Source organism: Felis catus, chromosome B1, assembly GCF_018350175.1.
Source record: "Felis catus isolate Fca126 chromosome B1, F.catus_Fca126_mat1.0, whole genome shotgun sequence".
Classification (NCBI taxonomy): domain Eukaryota; kingdom Metazoa; phylum Chordata; class Mammalia; order Carnivora; family Felidae; genus Felis; species Felis catus.
In genome coordinates this window covers 98,987,529-99,010,438 of record NC_058371.1, presented here as the reverse complement: position 1 = coordinate 99,010,438, position 22,910 = coordinate 98,987,529, and the positions used below count along the sequence as shown (strand labels likewise).

The 22,910-nt window shown below is 36.6% G+C and overlaps 1 protein-coding gene across 2 annotated transcripts in view; it reads left to right on the top strand.

The window, feature by feature from the left end:
• FAT4 (FAT atypical cadherin 4) overlaps window positions 1-22,910 on the top strand; it is a 175,603-nt gene that overhangs the window by 119,924 nt on the left and 32,769 nt on the right. For both annotated transcript variants that reach the window (XM_045055890.1, XM_011281676.3), the window contains 3 exons: window positions 1,686-1,866; window positions 12,228-12,478; window positions 14,456-18,805. In XM_045055890.1, coding sequence (XP_044911825.1) covers window positions 1,686-1,866; window positions 12,228-12,478; window positions 14,456-18,805 — 4,782 coding nt within the window. The remainder of the gene's footprint in view (window positions 1-1,685; window positions 1,867-12,227; window positions 12,479-14,455; window positions 18,806-22,910) is intronic.

Here is a 22,910-nt window from a genome sequence, read left to right as displayed (position 1 = left end):
CTGCGTCGGACTCTGCTGACAGTTCAGAGCCTGGAGCCTGCTTTGGATTCTGTGTCTCCCTCTCTCTCTCTGCCCCTCCCCGACTCATGCTCTGTCTCTCTGTCAAAAATAAATAAAAATTAAAAAAAAATAAAAAGTAAGACTTTGGGAGTCATGAATTTAAAAATATGTTAATGGAAATGGAATGTTTAATATAAAATACTGAGAAAGATATATTTGGCAATAATTATCACCATGTAGCCTAAATTTCATTGCATAGATTTATGGGAGCAATCATGCTTCATCACAGTGCCTAGCTCAACTGGTCATATGCATTTTCATCTCATGTAGAATTCAAGCTTCCTTGTATAGAGCACACATATAACATCACTAAATCCATTGCATTCCATAATTTTCTAGTCTGTTTGTTCTAGTCTGATTTTGGTTCCTATATATTTGAGCATAAAAGCTCATTGGTTATAGGCCATCAGTAGTTACAATCTAAGAACATAGAACAGGTTTAAATAGTAGTAAAGGAAATATCAGCAAATCACAGGATTACTAGAAAAAAAATACTGGAAGGTTGTGAATCTCAACACCATTCTGTGAGGAGTAAAAGGGAACACCATAGACATTTTACAGAGAAATGAATGAGTGAATGAATGGGTGGCTTTTATTAAAAAGTGTTGAGTGCTAGAAATAAGTAGAATTTAAATTTCATATAAGGGGGAATAATTTTATGGAAAGTTTTAATATCTTAAACAGAAAAAGAGAGTATTCAGGGCTTTATTTTATTTTAGATAAACACAGTTAAACAGATCTCTATTGTTTCTATTTAGACAGATTAAAGTTTGAAAACTGATTTTGAACATGCATCTAAAGACAGTTGATTTGACTTTTAGTTTTGGGATAACCCACAGAATGTAACCAAATATGGCTTCTGACCTTCACCACAAAGTCTGTTAACTTTGTGTAGTACGGACAGTGTATGCCAAGGTTTTGTTCAATGTTGGCTTTTCATTATATGCTGATAACAGAGCTGGAACAGGAAATAAAAAAAAAATAATTGTTTCACATTTATATTAAATATTAAATAAATGTAACAAAAATAATTCCAAGTCAGCTCATCCACATAATGTTATTTCCACCAAGTGGAAGATCGTGGTTTTGAGATATAACTTGAAGCTTTATTTTTTTTTTTCCTTTACAAACAAATATTAGTTCAGAATAGGGAATTTAAAGACCCAGAAACCCAAATTTTTGATATTAACATTGATAGTCACAGCTAGGAATTTAGTTTTCGTGCTTTGTCAGTTGGCCAGATATTCAATGCCCATGGGTATTCTCCAAATTTGGAGTGAGCTATTTTAATGCAATTTCAGAGAAACCAGCAGTGCCTGTTTTGTGGTGTTTAAATGATATTGTTGTGTTTTTCATTGCCAAATCAGCACCTTTCAAATAGAATAAGAGGCTGACATACTCTTTTTGTTCAATATCATCAGAAAAGATTTGAAATACTAGTTTATAAATGAAAATACTTGTAAAAGAATCAAAAATCACTCAATCACTTGTAGCATTTAGAAATTTCACTTTGAGATGTTTTCTAAATTGTCTCCAGTAGTGTTATCTGTAACTAATTAATGTTAAATTTGCTGTTATCTTTGTTATTTATAAACATTAAAAACTTGATTTTCTTCTCTTTCTAGGATCCCCTGCCCTGACTGGAACTGGAACAATCAATGTCATCGTAGATGACGTCAATGACAATGTCCCTACTTTTGCCAGTAAAATGTATTTCACAATAATTCCTGAAGATGCACCCACTGGAACAGATGTTTTATTGGTAAATGCCTCAGATGCTGATGCCTCAACAAATGCAGTTATCAGGTCAGTACATTTTCCTTTGTAAACTTTGATTATTTTTTCATTAAACATTAGTCTGGACTAACTGAATATAATGCTTAATTTTGCTAGAAATTCTGTAACATTAACCCATAGCCTTATTATGTCCATGTACTGTTGAATAACTAACTATAGCTAAAATGAGGATTTAAACAATGATTTTACTTGTCATTCTAAAATTTTAATTACTTAGTTTTATTTATATTTTTATCTATCTCATGAATTTGTAGTCCATGTAGTTCATTTACAGGGCTGGGTTCACAGGGAGATTCTTCTGCTTCATGTGATTGACTGGTATCACTTAATGGTATTTACCTGGTAACTGGGCAGTCTTGAAGGTTCAAGATGTCTTCACTCGACGTCTGGTATTTCGGCAAGGATGATTGGAAGGTTGGGCTCTGCTGGCCCCCTGTCTCTGATCTTGTGGTCTCAGGGCTTCACAATATGGTTCTTTGGCATGTAGCTGAAATGGGCTACATGGTAGCTCTGGGGTCCAAGAACCTCAGGCGAAATCTGCCAGTGCTCTTAAGGAAAAGTCCTAGAAGTGGTGTAGCATCACTTCCATAATACTTTGTCAAAGCAGCCATGACCTGCCTAGATTCACTGGGAGGAGAAATGCACCTCACCACTTGAAGAGGAATATCAAAGAATTTTGGCCATTTTTAACCCAGCCACTAGCCTCGATAAGAATATTTGTGTTTTCAAAGTTTAAAAACTTTCTGTTAATCTACTGAAACCCATTTAAAATGGAGAAAACAATATGGTACCTTTTTCAGAGACGATGTGAAAATGGTTGTGTTGTAACATTTGGTGGATCGAGTTGTGTGTCACCTTCTTCACTTCTTCCTATTATCAACAGTAAGAAACGAAGATTTCTAAGTTTTCCAGAGAAGACTCTCAAAGACATAAATATTTCTTACCCACACAACATCCCTAATCTCTGTAGGCTTATGTTAGGTAAATTAGAGGAGGTCGGATGGCTGTGTAATGGGTCAGAAAAGAGAATCTGAGTGTTCTGTAGTTATCAGTAAAAGGTGGCCTGTGAATGTTGATCCTGTGATGATTTGGTTAGTGATTTATTTTGTTTGTTACTAATTTCCTATTTATAAAATCACTTTGGGAAACTGCTATTAAGTAGTCTCTTCCTGCTGGCAGAGGTGACTGAGGTATATAGAAGACCTCAAGCTATTTTTCATTTAATAAACATGCATTGAGTTTTTAGTATGGGTAACAAGACAAACTTTCCACTTTCTTCGAGCCGGCAGGCTTTGTGAGGTAGATAGGCAATTTAATATGAAATAAAGAAGATTACTTAATATGGTGAATGCAGCCTTGAAAATAAAATAGGCTTATATAACAAGAGAGTGACAAGGGACTATTAGGTATGGTTAATATGGGTGACTTCTTTATGGAAGTGACTTTTAGGCTGAAGAACTGGGCTGTGGAATGTAAGTAAGCATGGTGTATTTAACTAGGAAGTTTTGTGAGTGTGGACCAGAGTGAGAACAGGCTCAGAGAGGTAGGCAGGGGCCAAATCATGTAGCCCATACAAGGGCTCCTAGGTCATGGTAAGAAATTGAGATATTAATTAATTAATTAATTAATTAATTGAAATTCTTAAAATCATTTATGTGATAAACTATTGGAGTATTTCAAACAGGGGCCAAAATAAACTGATCTGTTTGGATTGGGTTAGAGGCAGGACTGTAGAAAAAAGCTATTAGAAGAGAAACCAGTGAGACCATTCAGGTGTTAATTAATATACTGATTCAAACAAAAGATGGAGTGTCCTTGTACTAAGGTGGAAAAATGAAAATTGAATGAATGTATTTGGAAAAACATTTGAGATTGTAAGTGGAACTAAAAGAAAGAGAGAAATCAGAATGGCCATCTACTAAGTTTTTGGCTTGAACACCTGGGCAGATGGTGGTACCATTATAGGTAACATTGGAGGAGAAACAGGCATGGGGGAAACCAGGAGTTCTTACTTGAATCCAATTTGAAGTGACTACTAGTCATTCACATGGGGATATCAGTTGGGACATTAAAACTACGAGTGTGAAGCTTAGGTTTGCATCAGGGCTGTAGATACAGATTTGAGAATCATCAATGCTCTGTAAAACCAAGGCACTGAATAAGAACACTTTAGGAGAGAGAATAGAGAAATAAAAGGGGGGCAGGAATGAGTCTTCTGGAATTCTCCTAACAGTTGATAAGCACGTTTAGAAGGAAGAGTCACCTAGGGAGCTAAGCAGTTCTGACCGGAGATATACAGAAGGAAATCCAGAAGAGAATGGACACTGACATGCACTATAAGAGGAAAGGCTATGCATGAACTTCTTTCAGAAGCTGGGACCTACTTCCAGGCAAAGAGCTGAATTCTAAGAGGCTTATACAGTCAAATCATTAAGGATGGAGAAAACTTCTGCCCAAGGTCATAGTTATATGCTTTTGGCTCACTGTGCTTAGTACCACTTGGAGAAAGGCAGGTACAACCTAACTACTTCCTGGCATGAACCTCAAAAAGGCAGTAAATACAACCTCCTTCAATTGTCCTACACCAAAGCATAGGAATAATGGAATTTGTACCCTAAGAACTAAGTCTTTAGCTTTGTGGTAAGAGCACAGCCTTGAGAATGAAGCTGTGTAGAATGGAGTCCTGACTCTCCTATTAATTGTGGGGCAGTTTATTGAACATTTCTGGGCATCAGTTTTTTTCTTATCAATGTAATAGGTATACTACATAATAAAAGTGACTTTATGGAATTGTTGTGAGGACAAATAAAATACTTTAACAGTTCTAAGTGAACTGCTTAGAATAATGTTAGAACAAAAATTACTCAATATCCATCAACCCATACTGTCCCAATATATGCAAAGCACTTTTCCCTTTTCTTGCCATCTGTTAGTGCTCAGTAAGTTTGTGACAATTTTGGAAGAGATGTCCTATCCATTGTAGTGTTATAGTCTAATAAATATTTATCTGCCATGCCAAGGAGTCCTTCTCTAAAGATAAAATATAGAGTATGACAAATCAGTAGCATAACTATTCCCATCTGAGATGTTTCAATTGCTGCAACAATTGTGAAGCTGTGTGCTTACAAAATCAATGAGTGCTAGAATAAAATGTTATGATGGTACGCTATTTTCTTCTAGTGTATGTCAAAGTTTCACTGCTACATGTGATCTTACGTTTGTGGACAATGGTGATCAATGGAAAGTTGGTCTAGGAAATCCTGTCAATATTTCCAGAGTGTTTTACACAGTTGTATTGGTAGCTTTGAAATGATTGTTTTGATTTTTGGTTGTTTGGTTGACTGGTTGAATATTTTTCCTCCTTTAATATGAGAGAATTAACTTTATACTTTTACATGCCCTGAAATCTATAAAATGCATATGCAAAAATCTTTAAATGACTACATTGACTGTCATAAGTCAGATAATATAAAAATTGAAGCTATTTTTATTTTGTAAAATTATTAAATTCACTTTTAAATTAACTTAGGACAATTATTACAGCTTAAATTTAAAATACTTTCATAGGTAAAATAAGTAGTGATGCCAACCTAAACCTTATTTACTCTGGCTTCATATCTTTTTAATGGAATATAATACACTTTTATATTAGGTGTTAATTGCTCCTCGTTATGCATAGAATCTGGGGCAAACCCATTCTCCTGGTTAACAGAGCTATTTTATATTAATTTTATGTTGCTTATTTAAATATTACAGTGTAAGTCATTTACCCAACTACTTGTGGGCTCTCTAATAGCACAACCTGTTATGTGTCATATATTGTTACTTTTCCCTTATAGTCCACCATAATCTTACATACAGCAATCGCCCAACCAATACTTATTTATATTTTTCTTTCTACCCATTTGATAAAACTATAGATTTGTATGGATGGTGAGTTATACTCTTTATTTCACTTTTGATATTTCCCCTCTAGTAAACTAGACTGCATTAATTCTTAGTCTTTGTCTGGTTTACATATTTGCTTCCCAGACAGACACTCATTCCAAAGTTAGCTTTTAAGGAAATGTATCCCTTTTTATCCCAACTGGACCAAATCTCCATTTAAACCTTATTTCTAATTTTATGTCATAGCAGTGGGGAAACTTACAAAATTGTATTGACAGGGTCAACATTCAAAGGCGAGTCCCTTACTCTGTGCTCTTAATGCCATCCCATTTAACTTCCTCCACATCTTTAATTTACAGTTTTTGCATTTCTCTCTTGAATCTTCAAATCATCCCTCTTCCCTGAATCATGTATTTATCCCTATGGAAACCCTCAGAATATCTGGTATTGAATGCTGGGTGTTTTTATTTACCTACCATGACTTAGAAAAGTCATGTTCGTGTCTCTAAGGCTCAGTGTATCCATCAGTAAAAGTGGAGATATGAATTGTTATTTTATAATTTGTGAGAGTTAAATATATATTGATCACCTACTATGTGCCAAGTAGTATATATGTAATCAGTTAATATGCATAAATGTCTCTCATACAATTATCAGGACCCAAAACTCGTTAAATTAATGTTTTTTTCTTGTTAATCTTCTTATATCTATTTTATTCCTAATATAGTCTTCCTTTCACAACATCTGCACCATAGTCGTGACTGACACCTAAATAAATGCATTGAATGAATGATTCCAATATTCTTAGAACTGCTGTTTGCACTCACTTTTTTTTTTATATCACACTTTTGACCCAGACTGGGTCATTATCTCACAGTTTTCTCCAGCCATTTTTTCCCAAAAATCTTCCAACTGGTTTTTCTCCTCCATTGATCTATGAAAAAATAATCTATCCAAAGATTCTGCTGAAATTTACCAAGTTCAGTGACTTTTTCTGAGTCTTTATTTTCCTTTACCTTTTGCAATATTTGCACCACATATCATCCTTCCTTTTTAACCTTTTTTTTTCTCGTCAGTGTCTATGGAAATGTTATCTCTTATTTCTCACTCTGCATCTCTGACCACACTTTCTAATTTACCTTCTAATCTCCTCTTTCTCTCTTTGCAAAGTAATTTAGATATTCCCCATCATATTTTTCTCAGTCCTTTCTTTTTCTTTCTTTTTTTGGTGTGTGTGTGAGAGCAAAAGTGCGAGAGAGCAAGAAAAGTGAGAGAGCGTGAGCTAGAGAGAGAAGGAGAGGGAGAATATTTCATTTTCACGGCTGCAACCACCCAGAAAACTATGCAGAAGCCTCTAAATCTGTGGTATTGATTCCGACTCCATCCCAGAGATCCCCTTCCTGTATTTCTAACTCTAACTCTGTAGGTGACATCTCTACCTGGAGGATCTGCTGGCAGCAGGAGCACGGCATATCAGAAGCTCCTAACTTTCCTGTTTCTCATCTTGGCATTCTGCTTTGTCTTAATGGTGTTGTCTTGCTTTTTTCATCGATGTTGGATAGCCAGGGGTCACCCTCTCCCCCTATACTCAGTCAGTGGACAAGTTCTCATGTTTCTTCCTTACTAAGGCCTCTGGCACCCATTCTCTTCTGTGCATTTTTCCTGCCAAGATTCTAGTTCAATCCACAATTACATCATGCCTGGACTATTATAATAAAAATTAACTTTCTTCCCTGACTCTGGTTTCTAATCTCTGTACTACCCTGTACTGTATAATTTTGAAGCCCTCACTATGTCCTGGGCACTTTAAGTTCCAAAGAGTTAGGACCTCCAGCCACCACAAGGAGAACAGTTCAGTATAGGAGATAATTTTGTAATCTTGAAATTATAGTACTTTGCAACAAGTATAGTTTAAGCACAGAATGGGTGGAAAGAATAGCATACTCGATGCTGTTCGAAGAAATCAGTAGAAGCTTCAAGTACTTGATGATTTCTGGAAAGACTGAGAAGTAGCTTATCACAAAATAAGGGATGACAGACCTTCTAGGCAAAGACAACAACAGGCACAAAGGCAAAGGGCTCTGCAGAAACATGGCATCAGAGAAGCAAAGCGGTTCCGTATGGTCAGTGTGGATTAGGAATGGGCCTTGTATATCATATGAAAAAAGTCACACACCTTTCTGTGTCTAATGGGAGAAACAACTGAAGTGTTTGAAGTGGGCAATCACACGACTAGTTTACGTTTTATGATGATTGATCTCTCAGTACTGTAGGAAGTAGTCTGGTTGAAGCAAAGCCTGAGTCAGTGAATGAAAGAGCAACGGCAGTAATATGAACCAGCTTGGGCGTTCAGTGGCTCAGCTTTAACAGTGATACTCCCTTCCTCAAAATCCTTCAACTTCCAGTTTGCCTGTGGCATAATGCCCAGGCTCCATATTCCAGTCACTCCATAAATGGCCCCAGCGTCTTCCCGAGCTTATTCTGCACAAACCCTCAACATATAGCCAAACTTTCAGCCTCACTGGATCACTTTCTGCCCCTGGGAAAAGGATCTGTGCTTTCCCAAGCTTTATGGCTTTGTTCGAGTTCTTCTGTATCCTAGATCCAGGTTCTGCAAATGGCAATCTATAGGCTAAACCTGCATTTGTAAGTAAAGTTGTATTGGGATATAGCCATGCCCATTCATGGATGTATTGTCTGCGGCTGCTTTTGTCCTGCAACAGCAAGCTGAGTATTGCAACAGAGCTCTTATGGCCTGCAGAGGCATATTGACTAGCAATGGCCTTTTAAGGAAAAAAATTTGCTGACTCCTGACCTAGACCACCTTTCTCCCTTTTCACCACTATTGCAAGATGGGTAGCTCCTTTAAAGCTCAGCTTAACTTTAGCCTTCTTCACAGAAAGCTTTCCTTTAATCACTCCAGTCAAAAGTGGTCTCTTTGTCTTTCGGATAACTAGAGCAATACTTCTACTTGAATATACTGCCTTGTTTTGTATTTCTCTCTTTCTTCCATTCAGGATGTAAGCTTGAGGACAGGATTTTCACCTACTTCTCCAAGTGTCTATCAATTAGTCCACCTATCCATTTGACTAAATATGTAGATGGATTATAATAGATTATATATGATAGACTATTATATTATAATTAAATATGTGTATATAGTCTGTTATGTGTGTAAAACTGGACTTTTAATTCTCATCATGTACCAATTACAATACCAAGTGCATTTCATATGAAATTACATTTAATGCTCCAAAGTACTAAGTGAAAGGAACGTATATGTGATCAACACTTTATAAATGGAGAGAAAAGGCTTAGAAAGAAGGAATTTTATGAATTGAAGTGTTAGAAGTGAGGTAAAAATTCATGTCCAAGTGAATTGTGTTTCAAAGTGCACACAATTTAATACAGAAACTGAATTATTGTATTCTCGCAACATACAACACAGTGCTTTATGCTCCTAGTAGATGTCAGGAAGAGGCAAAAAAAAAAAAGATTAAAAAATCAAATTGTGATATTTTAGCTTTAAAAGTGCAAAAGTGATTTAGATTTTAGGTAACAATGATGTCAGTCTATGCCCATAATTTGAAACAGTAATTTCTTATTCTTGAATCTGCAAATAAATATTTGTTGATTTGCTCCGAGCCAAATCAATGGAAACCAATTCTACATTGACACACACCTTGAGCACTAGTTCCTTTTAGTCTTAGCAAGCAGGTACAGCATTTCTTGCCTTCACTCCAGCTGAGTTTTACCTTCTTTATACTGTAGTATGATAGAACAAATGATAGATGTAGTATGATAGAACATATGATAGTATGATAGAACAAAGACTAGATTTTCAAATTCAAAGTCTAGATTGACCTGTTGTAGATAGTGTGCTTTGTTGTGCTAGTGTATTAGTCCCTCTTAGATTCAGATTCATTATCTATAAAAAATCCAAAACAAAACCAAAATGTCAGGATTGTTTCGAACCTAAACGAGAGCATATATAAAGTGCCTTGTAGCCTGTGCTCAGTACACAATAAGGACACGGTAAGATGCTGCAGAGCTTTAAACCCCAGCATAGATGTTCAGGTGTGAAAGGACAGCACAAAACCCAATGTGATAAAGTTAATATCCATAAAAGAAATTTTGGACCGAGAAGGAGGAAAGATCTTCATGAAGGGATGAGAACTAAACCAGGATTCAAGTGATAGAGGAAAGGCAAACCCGGGCATATTATCTTAAACGTCTATCCACTTATAGAGCCACTTGTGTCCCTTCTATATGTGTGTGTTTTTTAACTTACAAGTATATATCAGATAAAACTGATATTGTAGATATTATGAGGCATTTACAGAATACTTCATATGTAAAATAGACTTTTTGGAGGGCTCCTGGGTGGCTCAGTAAGTTAAGCATCCAACTTCAACTCGGGTCATGATCTCACAGGTCACGCATCGGGCCCTGTGCTGACAGATCAGAGCCTGGAGCCTGCTTTGGATTCTGTGTCCCCTCTCTTCTCTGCCCCTCCCAATCTCTGTCTCTTTCTCTCTCTCTCAAAAATAAACATTAAAAAATTTAAATAGATTTTTGATACACTTCAGAATTAGGTAAAATCTAGAAAAAAATCACATCTAGTGTGACAGTTTATTTTTTAATGTTTAAAAATAGTAAAGATATTAATTACTTTTAAATAGAGAGGCTCCTGGGTGGCTCAGTCGGTTGAGCATTCGACTTCAGCTCAGGTCATGGAATCGTGGTTTGTGAGTTCGAGTCCCGCGTTGTGCTCTGTGCTAACAAATAGCTCAGAGCCTAGAGCCTACTTCGAACTCACATCATTTGCCTTTCAACATGTTGCTCTTCCTAATACATCACAGTCTTGTCATAGACAAATATCCAAATCTAAATTTTCATGCATTTTTCATCATTTTAACTTTATTTGTATTTGTGAATAATTGAGGTAATATTTAATCAATCCCTGAACTTTGCTGTCATAAAGCTGTAAAAAAGTTTGTGGTGCTATGAGTTACGAATTGCTCTTTTTCCCTGTTTGATAGTTTCTACATTTACTGATAGACACAAGGTTTCTCAGAATAAGATGACACAATTCTCATAATTCAGGTTCTTACAGAATTTATTGAAAGGGTAAAATAATTTGATTATTTCGTAAGTCCTGATTTTATAACTTTAAGAATTCACTTATAAACCTGTGATATTTTTATTTTGATAAAGGGAATAGATATCTACTGTATAAAGGCAGTAATTATACTTTATAAAGAGTCACTTCTGGTCCAGGAAATGCTATTCTCATTTACTGCTGATCCTGGCATGTGAGTATGCCAAAATGTATTGAAAGTCTGAGTGATATCAAGTACTTTGTAAATACTGAAGTCATTTCTCAGCCAAACGCCCCTGTACCTTTTTTTTTTCTATTTTGTAGGACTTCTCCTTTTTAAAAATATCAGCTCCCGAGTAGTTCATTATTTCTCTAAAAAGGATAAAATTGCTGAATGTTAGTTTTAAACTGTGAGCTTAATAGGAGGAATTCCCATTCCACTTACTGCAATGTAGACCTTTTTCTACTGTTAGATATACTTGCTGTTGCTTTGTTTTCATGGGCACAAACCAAACTATAGAAACATGCAGTTAATTCTAACAAGGCCATTTCTTTGTTCGTCTAAAGGAGAAGACTTTTAAAGACATCCATTTCCTTGCCACCCTCCAACTCTAAAAACAATGGACCATATAGCCAGTTTCTGAACCTTCAAGCTTAGCTACTTCTTTTCTAGTTGATCTCTGAGGAATATACAGATAGCTTTCTCTTCATAAAGAAGAGAGGAGGTGTTCTCAGAGGAAACTCCTGCCTATTAACCAATCTGGTTAGCATCAGAATATCCATGAAAATGTCATACCTCTCCTGACAACAAGAAAGAAAAGCATAGCCATATGAGGAATGACAAATGAGAGAATTAGTAAGCAGGAATGTCTCTGTATAAATAATCAGTTCTTTAGTTGTTCTGGGTAGGCGGTGGATGTCAAATACAGTGTTTTGTCTTTAAAAAATAAGATCTTCAACTGATCTTCTCTGGTTTATTATGGTACACAGCAGAAAAGTAATTTTTAGATTCATTTAACAGATGTTCATTTGTGATCCTGGCCACTAACCGCAATATTAGAGCGAGGCCCTGATTTATGCCTTCAGGTTCACTTATTTATAACACAATAGTCTTCTGGGTATATTTTGGGGACTTGCATGATCCAAAAAATCCAGAGATCTTGTGAGGACCTGCTTGAGCTCACTGGACATCTCACAGTAAAGATTGTCAATGTGATACATAAAATCTGAAATATTTATCGTCTGGCCATATTCTTTAATTGTTGTGTGATTGTACTTCTAATGATTTGTTTTTACATTTCTGCCTCAGTTTCTAAATTGTAGTGAATAGATGCTACAGTACGAACACCAGAAAAAATATGCCCATCTCTGTTCTCTTTAGTTATAGAATCATTGGTGGAAACTCTCAGTTCACCATCAACCCATCCACAGGACAAATCATCACAAGTGCATTGCTAGACAGGGAAACAAAAGAGAATTACACTTTAGTTGTGGTCTCCAGTGATGCTGGATCCCCGGAGCCTCTTTCCAGTTCTGCCAGTGTGCTTGTCACTGTGACTGATGTCAATGACAACCCACCAAGATTTCAACATCACCCATATGTCACACACATCCCGTCTCCTACTCCTCCAGGTAATCAAGCCAACTCTGAGGTGTCATGGATAAATGCAATCTATACATTGGACCTTTTCTATAAATATATTTTTGTTACTTTTATATGAATATTTCTGATACAGCTTAGCTTCATAGATCCTCTAAATTCAACTTGTTTTGACTAACGAAACTGAAGGAATGTTGAATCTTCATAAATGATTTTTTTTTTTAATTTTAGACCAATTGGGTTTAAGATTTTATAGTTGCTACATCTTTCCTGGTACTGTTTCTTAATATAATTTGAATATTTTCAAATGATTAAAATAGTCACTTCATAGTCGAGAAGGGTTCTGCCCAGAGATGTATGTAATTTGTTTGTAAATTCCATGAGAGGAGAGACGTTTCTTTTTCTTTCTTTCTCTCTTTCTTTCTTTCTTCCTTTCTTTTTGCCATATGCTATTTCCTGAAACATCTGAGAGGTAGAAAGCATTCAACTATATTTGTGGGTAGAAAATAAAGATTTTATTTTAATCCTTCATAGGTAGGTTTTCAAAAATATTTAATGAGTGAATAATTCTAATGAATTATTATTATTAATATTTTATTCCAGTTTTGATGGATGAAGATTTTCTGTTAGTAAGTTTATGAAGACATTAGTGACCGCTTTCATATGACACTATATGCATTTATCTTCCTTCATTTAAATTTACTTTGGTTTCATTTGCTTGTTTGTAAAAAATGGCAAGCTCTCTAAAAAACTGCACAAATAATCTGCCATTTGTAATCTTTGAGATGTGTTTCCAAACAGGAAAATATACAAATATAGGCCCAAATTAATTTGATCTGCTTTGCTTTAAAATACTTTTAATTAGAAGAAAAAGCAAATGGATCCAGGATCTCTTCTCTCAGTGGTGTTTGATCTCATATTCACTTGAGAATGTCAAATTGATACCAATTCAAAGTATAAAATGCATAAATTTCTGTGCCAATCTTTTATCAAAAGGAAATGTCAATATCAAAGTCATATATCCCTGATGAAGGCCTGTAGCTGAAATGATGCCGGCAGGCATGATTCTAATTACATCCGATGTGTGGTGATGCAATATAGCATCCCCTATAAAAAGGGAGTATGTAATGCTTAAGCATCTTTTCCTCATTAGACTTATTGTAATTAATAAGAATCACTGGCCTTAATAAAAGACTTTTCGCTTTTGTCACCAACTTTACTGTAGGGTATGAATACAGGTTTGGAAAAGGTTTTTTGAATGAGTACATCAAAAACATGTCCTTATGGCAGTTTTCCTGCGTATTTCTGCTACAATCTGTTTCATTGGCATTCATCCCAAGCACTAACTTTTGGAATCCAAATTGACTCCATTCTTCCTCAGTTCTTATTTCATACTACTTTATAATTGTTCTAATTGATTTATGAATATATGTATTCATATGTGTATATATATTTTGTCTCCATGTAATGATAGATCACAAAAGCATTTTGCCAAAAAATGGTGAATTAAAGAATCACAGTAATTTTAAAAAATGTATTAAAAATATTGTTGACTTGATTACATGTATGGTAATTCAAAGATACTTTAAGACCTAAGAGAGCAATTATCTTTTTTCATTGGGCAGAAACGTAGCTCTTAGCAGAACTCACATAGTATCATGTTTGTTGAAAGTTGTCTTATGTACAATTTTTCTCCTAGGAACTATAATTCTGAATGATTAGCCATTGCTCTTCACTGTACTTTTCTCAAAGGCATACTGAAAAGTATTAAATCTAGTAGACCATATGGGTTTTAGTTAGAAAATGGCAGGTCAGCCCCTAAAGACTACCATTAAGTAGATTTGACTTGGGAACTTCAGAGATAATATAGGAGTTACTGTTCTTCCCAGTAATCATGAGAAAATTAAGTTATACTAGGGAGCAATATAATACTTTGTATACATTAATCCACTATCAAATGTTTTGTTTGGGTTCCATGTGATTATAACTGTACGCTCCATCTTTTATAGGTTCCTTCGTCTTTGCGGTTACAGTCACAGATGCTGATATTGGACCCAATTCTGAGCTGCATTATTCTCTTTCGGGCAGAAACTCTGAAAAATTTCACATTGACCCACTGAGGGGAGCTATTATGGCAGCTGGACCACTAAATGGGGCTTCAGAAGTGACATTTTCTGTACATGTAAAAGACGGTGGCTCATTTCCAAAGACAGATTCTACCACAGTGACTGTTAGGTTTGTGAACAAGGCAGATTTCCCTAAAGTCAGAGCCAAGGAACAGACTTTCATGTTCCCTGAAAACCAGCCAGTCGGCACTCTTGTCACCACCGTTACTGGGTCCTCCTTGAGAGGAGAACCTTTGTCCTATTATATTGCAAGTGGGAATCTCGGCAGTACATTCCAAATCGATCAGTTAACAGGGCAAGTGTCCATTAGTCAACCTCTAGATTTTGAAAAGATACAAAAATATGTTATATGGATAGAGGCCAGAGATGGAGGCTTCCCTCCTCTATCCTCTTATGAGAAACTTGACTTAACAGTATTAGATGTCAATGATAACTCCCCAGTTTTTAAGGAAGATCCATTTGTATCTGAAATATTGGAAAACCTCTCCCCTCGAAAAATTCTTACTGTTTCAGCAATGGATAAGGATAGTGGACCCAATGGACAGTTAGATTATGAAATTGTTAATGGCAACAAAGAACATAGTTTCACTATTAATCACGCCACTGGCGAAATTAGAAGCATTCGGTTGTTAGACAGGGAAAAAATATCGCAGTATGTGCTCACCATAAAGTCCTCGGACAAAGGCTCCCCTTCTCAGAGTACCTCAGTAAAAGTCATCATTAACATTTTAGATGAAAATGACAATGCCCCAAGGTTCTCTCAAATATTTAGTGCCTATGTTCCTGAAAATTCCCCTTTAGGATACACAGTTACACGTGTCACAACTTCTGATGAAGACATTGGTGTAAATGCAATCAGTAGATATTCCATAACGGACACAAGTCTTCCATTTACAATTAATCCCAGCACAGGGGATATTGTAATTAGCAGACCTTTAAATAGAGAAGATACGGACCGTTATAGAATCCGAGTTTCCGCACATGATTCTGGGTGGACTGTAAGTACCGATGTCACAATATTTGTGACAGATGTCAATGACAATGCTCCAAGATTTAGCAGACCCTCTTACTATTTAGATTGTCCTGAACTTACTGAAATTGGCTCCAAAGTGACTCAGGTATCTGCAACAGATCCTGATGAGGGATCAAATGGGCAAGTTTTTTATTTTATAAAATCTCAGTCAGAGTATTTCAGGATTAATGCCACCACAGGAGAGATTTTCAATAAACAGGTCTTGAAATACCAAAATGTCAGTGGCACCAGTAATGTGAACATCAACAGACACAGTTTTATAGTGACATCTTCAGATCGAGGTAATCCTTCATTACTCAGTGAGACAACAGTCACCATCAACACAGTGGACAGTAATGACAATGCACCACAGTTTCTTAAAGGTAAATATTTTACTCCGGTCACCAAAAATGTTAAAGTTGGTACGAAGTTAATCAAAGTTACAGCAGTAGATGATAGAGATTTTGGACTGAATTCTGAAGTGGAGTATCTGATTTCTAATGAAAATCATTTCGGAAAATTCAAGTTGGACAACAGTACAGGGTGGATTTCAGTAGCATCTTCCCTGATCTCTGACTTAAATCAAAACTTTGTGATTACTGTCACCGCAAGAGATAAAGGAAACCCTCCGCTTTCATCCCAAGCAACCGTTCAAATAATTGTCACTGAGGAAAACTACCATACGCCCGAATTCTCTCAAAGTCACATGAGTGCAACCATCCCTGAAAGCCATAGTATCGGGGCCATTGTCAGAACCGTTTCTGCAAGAGACAGAGATGCAGCGATGAATGGCTTAATTAGGTACAGTATTTCTTCAGGAAACGAAGAAGGCATTTTTGCAATCAATTCCTCCACAGGTATATTAACACTAGCCAAAGCTCTTGATTATGAGCTATGCCAGAAACATGAGATGACTATTACTGCAACAGATGGAGGATGGGTTGCAAGAACTGGTTACTGCAGCGTGACTGTAAATGTGATCGATGTGAATGACAATTCTCCAGTATTCTTCCCTGATGAATATTTCCCTACTGTTTTGGAAAATGCCCCAAGTGGAACAACAGTCATCCACCTAAATGCTACAGACGCTGATTCCGGAACCAATGCTGTGATTGCATACACCGTCCAGTCATCTGACAGTGACCTCTTTGTCATTGACCCTAACACAGGAGTCATCACCACTCAAGGCTTCTTGGATTTTGAAACCAAGCAGAGCTACCATCTGACTGTGAAAGCCTTCAATGTCCCTGATGAAGAAAGGTGCAGTTTTGCCACTGTTAACATACAATTAAAAGGGACAAATGAGTACGTGCCTCGCTTTGTTTCCAAACTTTACTATTTTGAAATCTCAGAAGCAGCTCCCAAAGGCACAATTGTTGGAGAAGTGTTTGCCAGCGACCGTGATTTGGGCACCGATGGGGAGGTACACTATTTGATTTTTGGTAACAGTAGGAAGAAGGGTTTCCAGATCAATAAGAAGACTGGGCAGATTTATGTTTCTGGCCTTCTCGATAGGGAAAAAGAAGAGAGGGTGTCTTTGAAGGTACTGGCCAAGAATTCTGGCAGCATTAGAGGTGCCGATATAGACGAGGTCACTGTAAACGTCACTGTACTTGATGCCAATGACCCACCCATTTTTAGTTTAAACATCTACAGTGTTCAGATCAGTGAGGGGGTCCCAACTGGAACCCATGTGACATTTGTCAGTGCCTTTGACTCAGACTCTGTCCCCAGCTGGAGCAGGTTTTCTTACTTCATTGGATCAGGGAACGAAAATGGTGCCTTTTCCATTAATCCACAGACGGGACAGATCACTGTCACAGCAGAACTAGACAGAGAAACCCTACCTGTCTATAATCTCACAGTGTTGGCTATTGATTCAGGGACCCCCTCCGCTACAGGAAGTGCCTCCCTGTTAGTTACCCTAGAAGATATAAATGATAATGGACCTATGTTGACCATCAGTGAAGGTGAAGTTATGGAAAACAAACGCCCAGGAACTCTGGTGATGACCCTTCAGTCCACTGATCCTGATCTCCCTCCAAATCAAGGCCCTTTTACCTATTACTTGCTGAGCACAGGTCCTGCCACCAATTATTTTAGTCTGAACACTGCTGGAGTTCTGAGCACAACCAGAGAGATTGACAGAGAACAGATTGCAGACTTCTACCTGTCTGTGATTACTAGGGATTCTGGTGTTCCTCAAATGTCTTCCACAGGAACCGTGCATATCACAGTTATAGACCAAAATGACAATCCTTCACAGTCTCGGACTGTGGAGATATTTGTTAATTATTATGGCAATTTATTTCCTGGTGGGATATTAGGCTCTGTGAAGCCGCAGGATCCGGATGTGTTAGATACCTTCCACTGCTCCCTTACTTCAGGAGTTACAAGCCTGTTCAGTATTCCAAGGGGTACTTGTGATCTGAATTCACAGCCAAGGTCAACAGACGGCACATTTGATCTCACTGTCCTTAGCAGTGATGGAGTTCACAGCACAGTCACGAGCAATATCCGAGTTTTCTTTGCTGGATTTTCTAATGCTACTGTGGATAACAGCATCCTACTGCGTCTCAGCATTCCAACAGTAAAGGACTTCTTGACTAACCACTACCTTCATTTTCTACGCATTGCCAGTTCCCAACTGACAGGCTTAGGGACTGCTGTGCAACTTTATGGTGCATACGAGGAGAACAATAGAACGTTTCTTTTAGCAGCTGTGAAACGAAACAATAATCAGTATGTGAATCCCAGTGGTGTAGCCACCTTCTTTGAAAGCATCAAAGAGATCCTTCTCCGGCAGAGTGGAGTGAAGGTAGAATCTGTGGATCATGACTCATGTGTTCACGGCCCATGTCAGAATGGAGGCAGCTGTATAAGAAGACTGGCTGTGAGCTCTGTATTAAAGAGCCACGAGAGTCTCCCAGTCATCATTGTGGCAAACGAACCTCTGCGGCCTTTCTTATGCAAGTGTCTGCCAGGTTATGCTGGTAGCTGGTGTGAAATAGATATAGATGAATGCCTTCCATCCCCTTGCCACAATGGTGGGACCTGTCACAATTTAGTGGGAGGATTTTCCTGCAGCTGCCCAGATGGCTTCACTGGCAGGGCCTGTGAGAGAGATGTCAATGAGTGCCTGCCTGGTCCCTGCAAGAACGGTGCTGTCTGCCAAAATGTTCCAGGAAGCTTCAACTGTGTTTGCAAAACTGGATACACAGGTATGACAGTGTTTGGCTTTTTCACTAAGGCTTTAGTCGTGTCAAGTATAGTAGAAAGCAGTGTGTTTTGTCATTTTTAAATGGTTTTCCATAATCATAGCAAATGCTTTAAGTACTTACTATTGGCCTACACTGTTCTCAGGACTTTACCTGTATTTATTTTACTTACTTTTCACAAGAGACCCATGAGGTTGGGGTAAATATTTTCCAGCTTATACAGATAGCGAAGCTGAAGGAGAGAGAAGGTAAGTCAATTTTCTAAGATGACCCAGATTTGTCATAGAGTCAGGTGGTAAGCCTACACAGTTACTTCCAGAGTTTAAGCTCTCAATCTGCTAAATGTCTTGTACAAGAGCAAAAACCGTATAATGTCTTCAAATAAGAGTGTTCTCAAGTCTAAGGCATAAGGCCTGGACCATTTGATGTCCTAAATATGTCAACAATGGTTGTTGATTCTTTTATTTTATCGTCATCTTTTTTTTTTGGTGTATCTTCATCATTTTTATGATCTTTTAAAATCATTGTCATTATTACTGAAATTTGATCCATATTTGAGGGCAGCAAGAGCAATGTGTTAAGATTGAAATTAAAATGCCATGTATTTCTGCTAGTCAGGTAGAAGGCGTAATACCTGACTTCTCTGGAAAATCACAACAGAACTGAACCACAATTTACCTTAACATTTTAGAAGCATAATAAAACATACAGCAGCAAATATGTTTCACTAGTCTTTGGCATTTTAACAGGGGATGATGTACAAATATACATATATCTCTATAAGTTTCTGTCTCTAATTATCCAGCTAGCTAGCTGGCTATCTTCTATCATCTATCTACTAACTGATCAGTGGTTGGTGCATCTTCAATGTGTGTAAATATTATGCTTTTAATAAGTCTGAGGAGAGAAAAATTCTCTGCTGTCATTTGCACACTATACATTGTTAGTCCATATATATTACATTGGGTTGCTTTGCAGGGTTTATAAACACAATTTAAAGTACCAGCGAAATAGATAAAACCAGGACATAGTTTTGTTTTTCTTTAATTTGGTAAATATCTTGCAGAATAATATTTCAAAAGAAGTTTTTATAAAAAAATACATTTAGATATTGTGTTTTCAAATAGGTGCCCGTCATGTATATACTAATGGTTTTATATTTGAAGAATTTAATTGCTTGATAGTGACATAAAGCAAGTGTGAATGAGTCAAGGTTTAACATACAAGCTTTGCTTATTAACAAAATAATATCCTTGAAGTATAGATGAAGAAAAGGTGCAACAATAATGTATAATGAAAACAATCAGGAATTTGATAGTATTTGATTTAACTATAGCTTTTGGAAAGTCATTTAACCTTGCTGACCTTCAATTTCTCCATCTGCAAAATGAGATTAATCGTATTTACTTATCTTTCAGGCTTGTGGTAATGAATAAAGATAATGCTTGTAAAACACCCACCAGAGTGTCCAGCATTCAATAACTAGTAATGTAAATTAGTTGTATTAGTAGTGGTGTTATAGAGGGGCAGCACAGAATTTCTAAAAAGACAGAAGCCTCAATGCACAAGTTGTGAATCCTACTACAGTTGTATTCTTAGCATCATGAGTAATTTGGCTCCATCTAAGTTATCAGTTCAGAATTTCTAGAAAATCTTCCTCAATCTTTCCTACTCCAACCCCAAAAATTACTTCCTCTGTTGAAAATTCAACAATAAGGATTATTTTTGTCCATTTTAGTATAATATGCTCATTCACATTTAGATTTAAAATGAGTTTATACTTAGTCCTAAAATGAAAAATGTGTGAAGGCATTTGGTAGTAGATAGGAAACAGGGAAAGTACCGTGGGTATGAGCAAAAGCACCATATGCTGATTGCAGCATAAATGTTGCTTCATGATTGGGCATAGAACTTACTCTTTAACATTAATTCTTTCTTTCTTCATTACATTAGATTTAAACGTACATTGCCTACTTTTCTAAATGTAGTAGTTGAAACTTTTAGGAATACCTTTCTTTTCATTATAAAATATGCATATCATTTATTAGGTGGCTATTTAAAGCACTGCTTTAGGGGAGCTTGGGTGGTTCAGTTGATTAACCATCCCACTCTTGATCTTGGCTCAGGTCATGATCTCTCAGTTCATGAGTTCAAGCCCTGCATTGGGCTCTCCGCTGATAGCACAGAGCCTGGTTGGGATTCTGTCTCTCCCTCTCTGTCCCTTCCCAGCTTGTGCTCTCTCTTACTCTCTCAATATAGATAAATAAACTTTTAAAAAAAGCACTTCTTAAAGTCTTTGCATCATAGACATTATTATTCACTTAGTTATTCATTTAGTTCTCAAAATTCAATGAAACTGTATTATCACTATTATTATTCTTATTTTAAGGGCAAAAAATATTGGGATATTGGGTCTCAGATAGGTTAAAAGAGATTAAATAACTTGCCTCTTGCATGGCACAGAAGATGGTCTAAATGAGTCTTGACTATAAACTTGACTTCTTTCTACTTTTTTTTATGTATGTGATTCTTCATCACATACTTTTTTATATGTATACAATTTTTATATTTTTTTCTTATATGTGATTTCTATATGTGATTCTTCATCACACATTTGTTTGTATTTGCTATAGAGTATTATGGCAAGTCCATGATATCTTTTGAGAACTTTTTGTACGTTTTTCTACTGGATCCTCACAAAAAGCATATGAGATAGTGTATTGGAATGAGATTGGTCAAGAACTGAAATTACTTCCAGACTTCTAGGTAGGAAGGTACTTAGTACTTGGAAATGGCTTACAATATCATTAAACTGCCTAAGAATGAAGGTCAGGAAAATTCACCACTAACTTCAGCAATAAGAACGTTGCAGATACTGCAAGAAACCACAACTGATCATCTTGTCTACCTGCAGTCTGCAAAGAGTCCCAAAACAGCCCCTGCTTTGCTTTCACTCTTCAAATATCATTCAACTCACCCCCTGGCAGAATCTAAACCTGAGCCCTGCTGGACAGGAGTCTAGAAAAGAGAGTTTTGTGACTCCCAGGCCCTGTACTTCAGAAGGATAGGAATGATGCTGTCAAGAGATAATATCTGGCATAGAAAGATACTATTATTACTCCTATTTTATGTTGTAGAAAACTTAGCCTACACTCAGGTGACTCTAGAGCCAAAGCTTCCAAAGATTAGATCATAACCTCTGTCTGTAAGGAAAGTTATTTGAAGTTACAAAAATAGTTTGCAATCACTATGTAATTTTACATACTGTCCCTCTTCGTAGCTCATTTTAGTCTTCATTTGCATACTTGGAGATAATCCAACTGATCAAGAATGATGTAAAAAAACAAAGTCGAATGATTAATATGGATCTTTTATTTTTTGAATTCATGTAATTCATTATTTTAAATTCTACATGCACAGTCCATCCAGTAAAAATAGCAGATCATTCAAGTCTGATAGTTTTCGTTTTGTTTTGTTTTATAGGAAACATAGTGACAAATTGTTATTCCATACACTAAATGAAGAATGTATTGTTCAAATGTCTGTATCTGTTTAATTCTTTGTAAAGGTAATGCCTGAAAGATCATTTTCAGTTATTCCTTCCAGGTAGTCTTTACCAGCTAACCTGACTTAAGGAAGATGGAGTAAATGCATCAAAACATCTTAAAGAGCTAATCAGCCATAAGACAAGACTGATACTTAACCATATGTGTACCTCATAGAATGAATTTTTAAAAATATTTATTGCAGTCAGCTTTAGTTTTGTTAATATTAATTAAGTACTAATGCTTTAGTAAAGCTTTCTCCAAAGCCTGTGTATATCAATATCAGATCATGAGAACTATTTCCAATCACCTATATTTTTTATTTATTACTGTTTTGTAACTTAATCTGTATTTCTTTAATGGTTTTAATTTTTTTAATATTTATTTATTTTTGAGAGAGAGACAGAGTGTGAGCAGGGGAGGAGTAGAGAGATAGGGAGACACAAAATCTGAAGCAGGCTCCAGGCCCCCAGCTGTCTGCACAGAGCCCAACGTGGGGCTTGAACTCATGAACCGTGAGATCATGACCTGAGCCAAAGTAGGATGCTTAACCAACTGAGCCA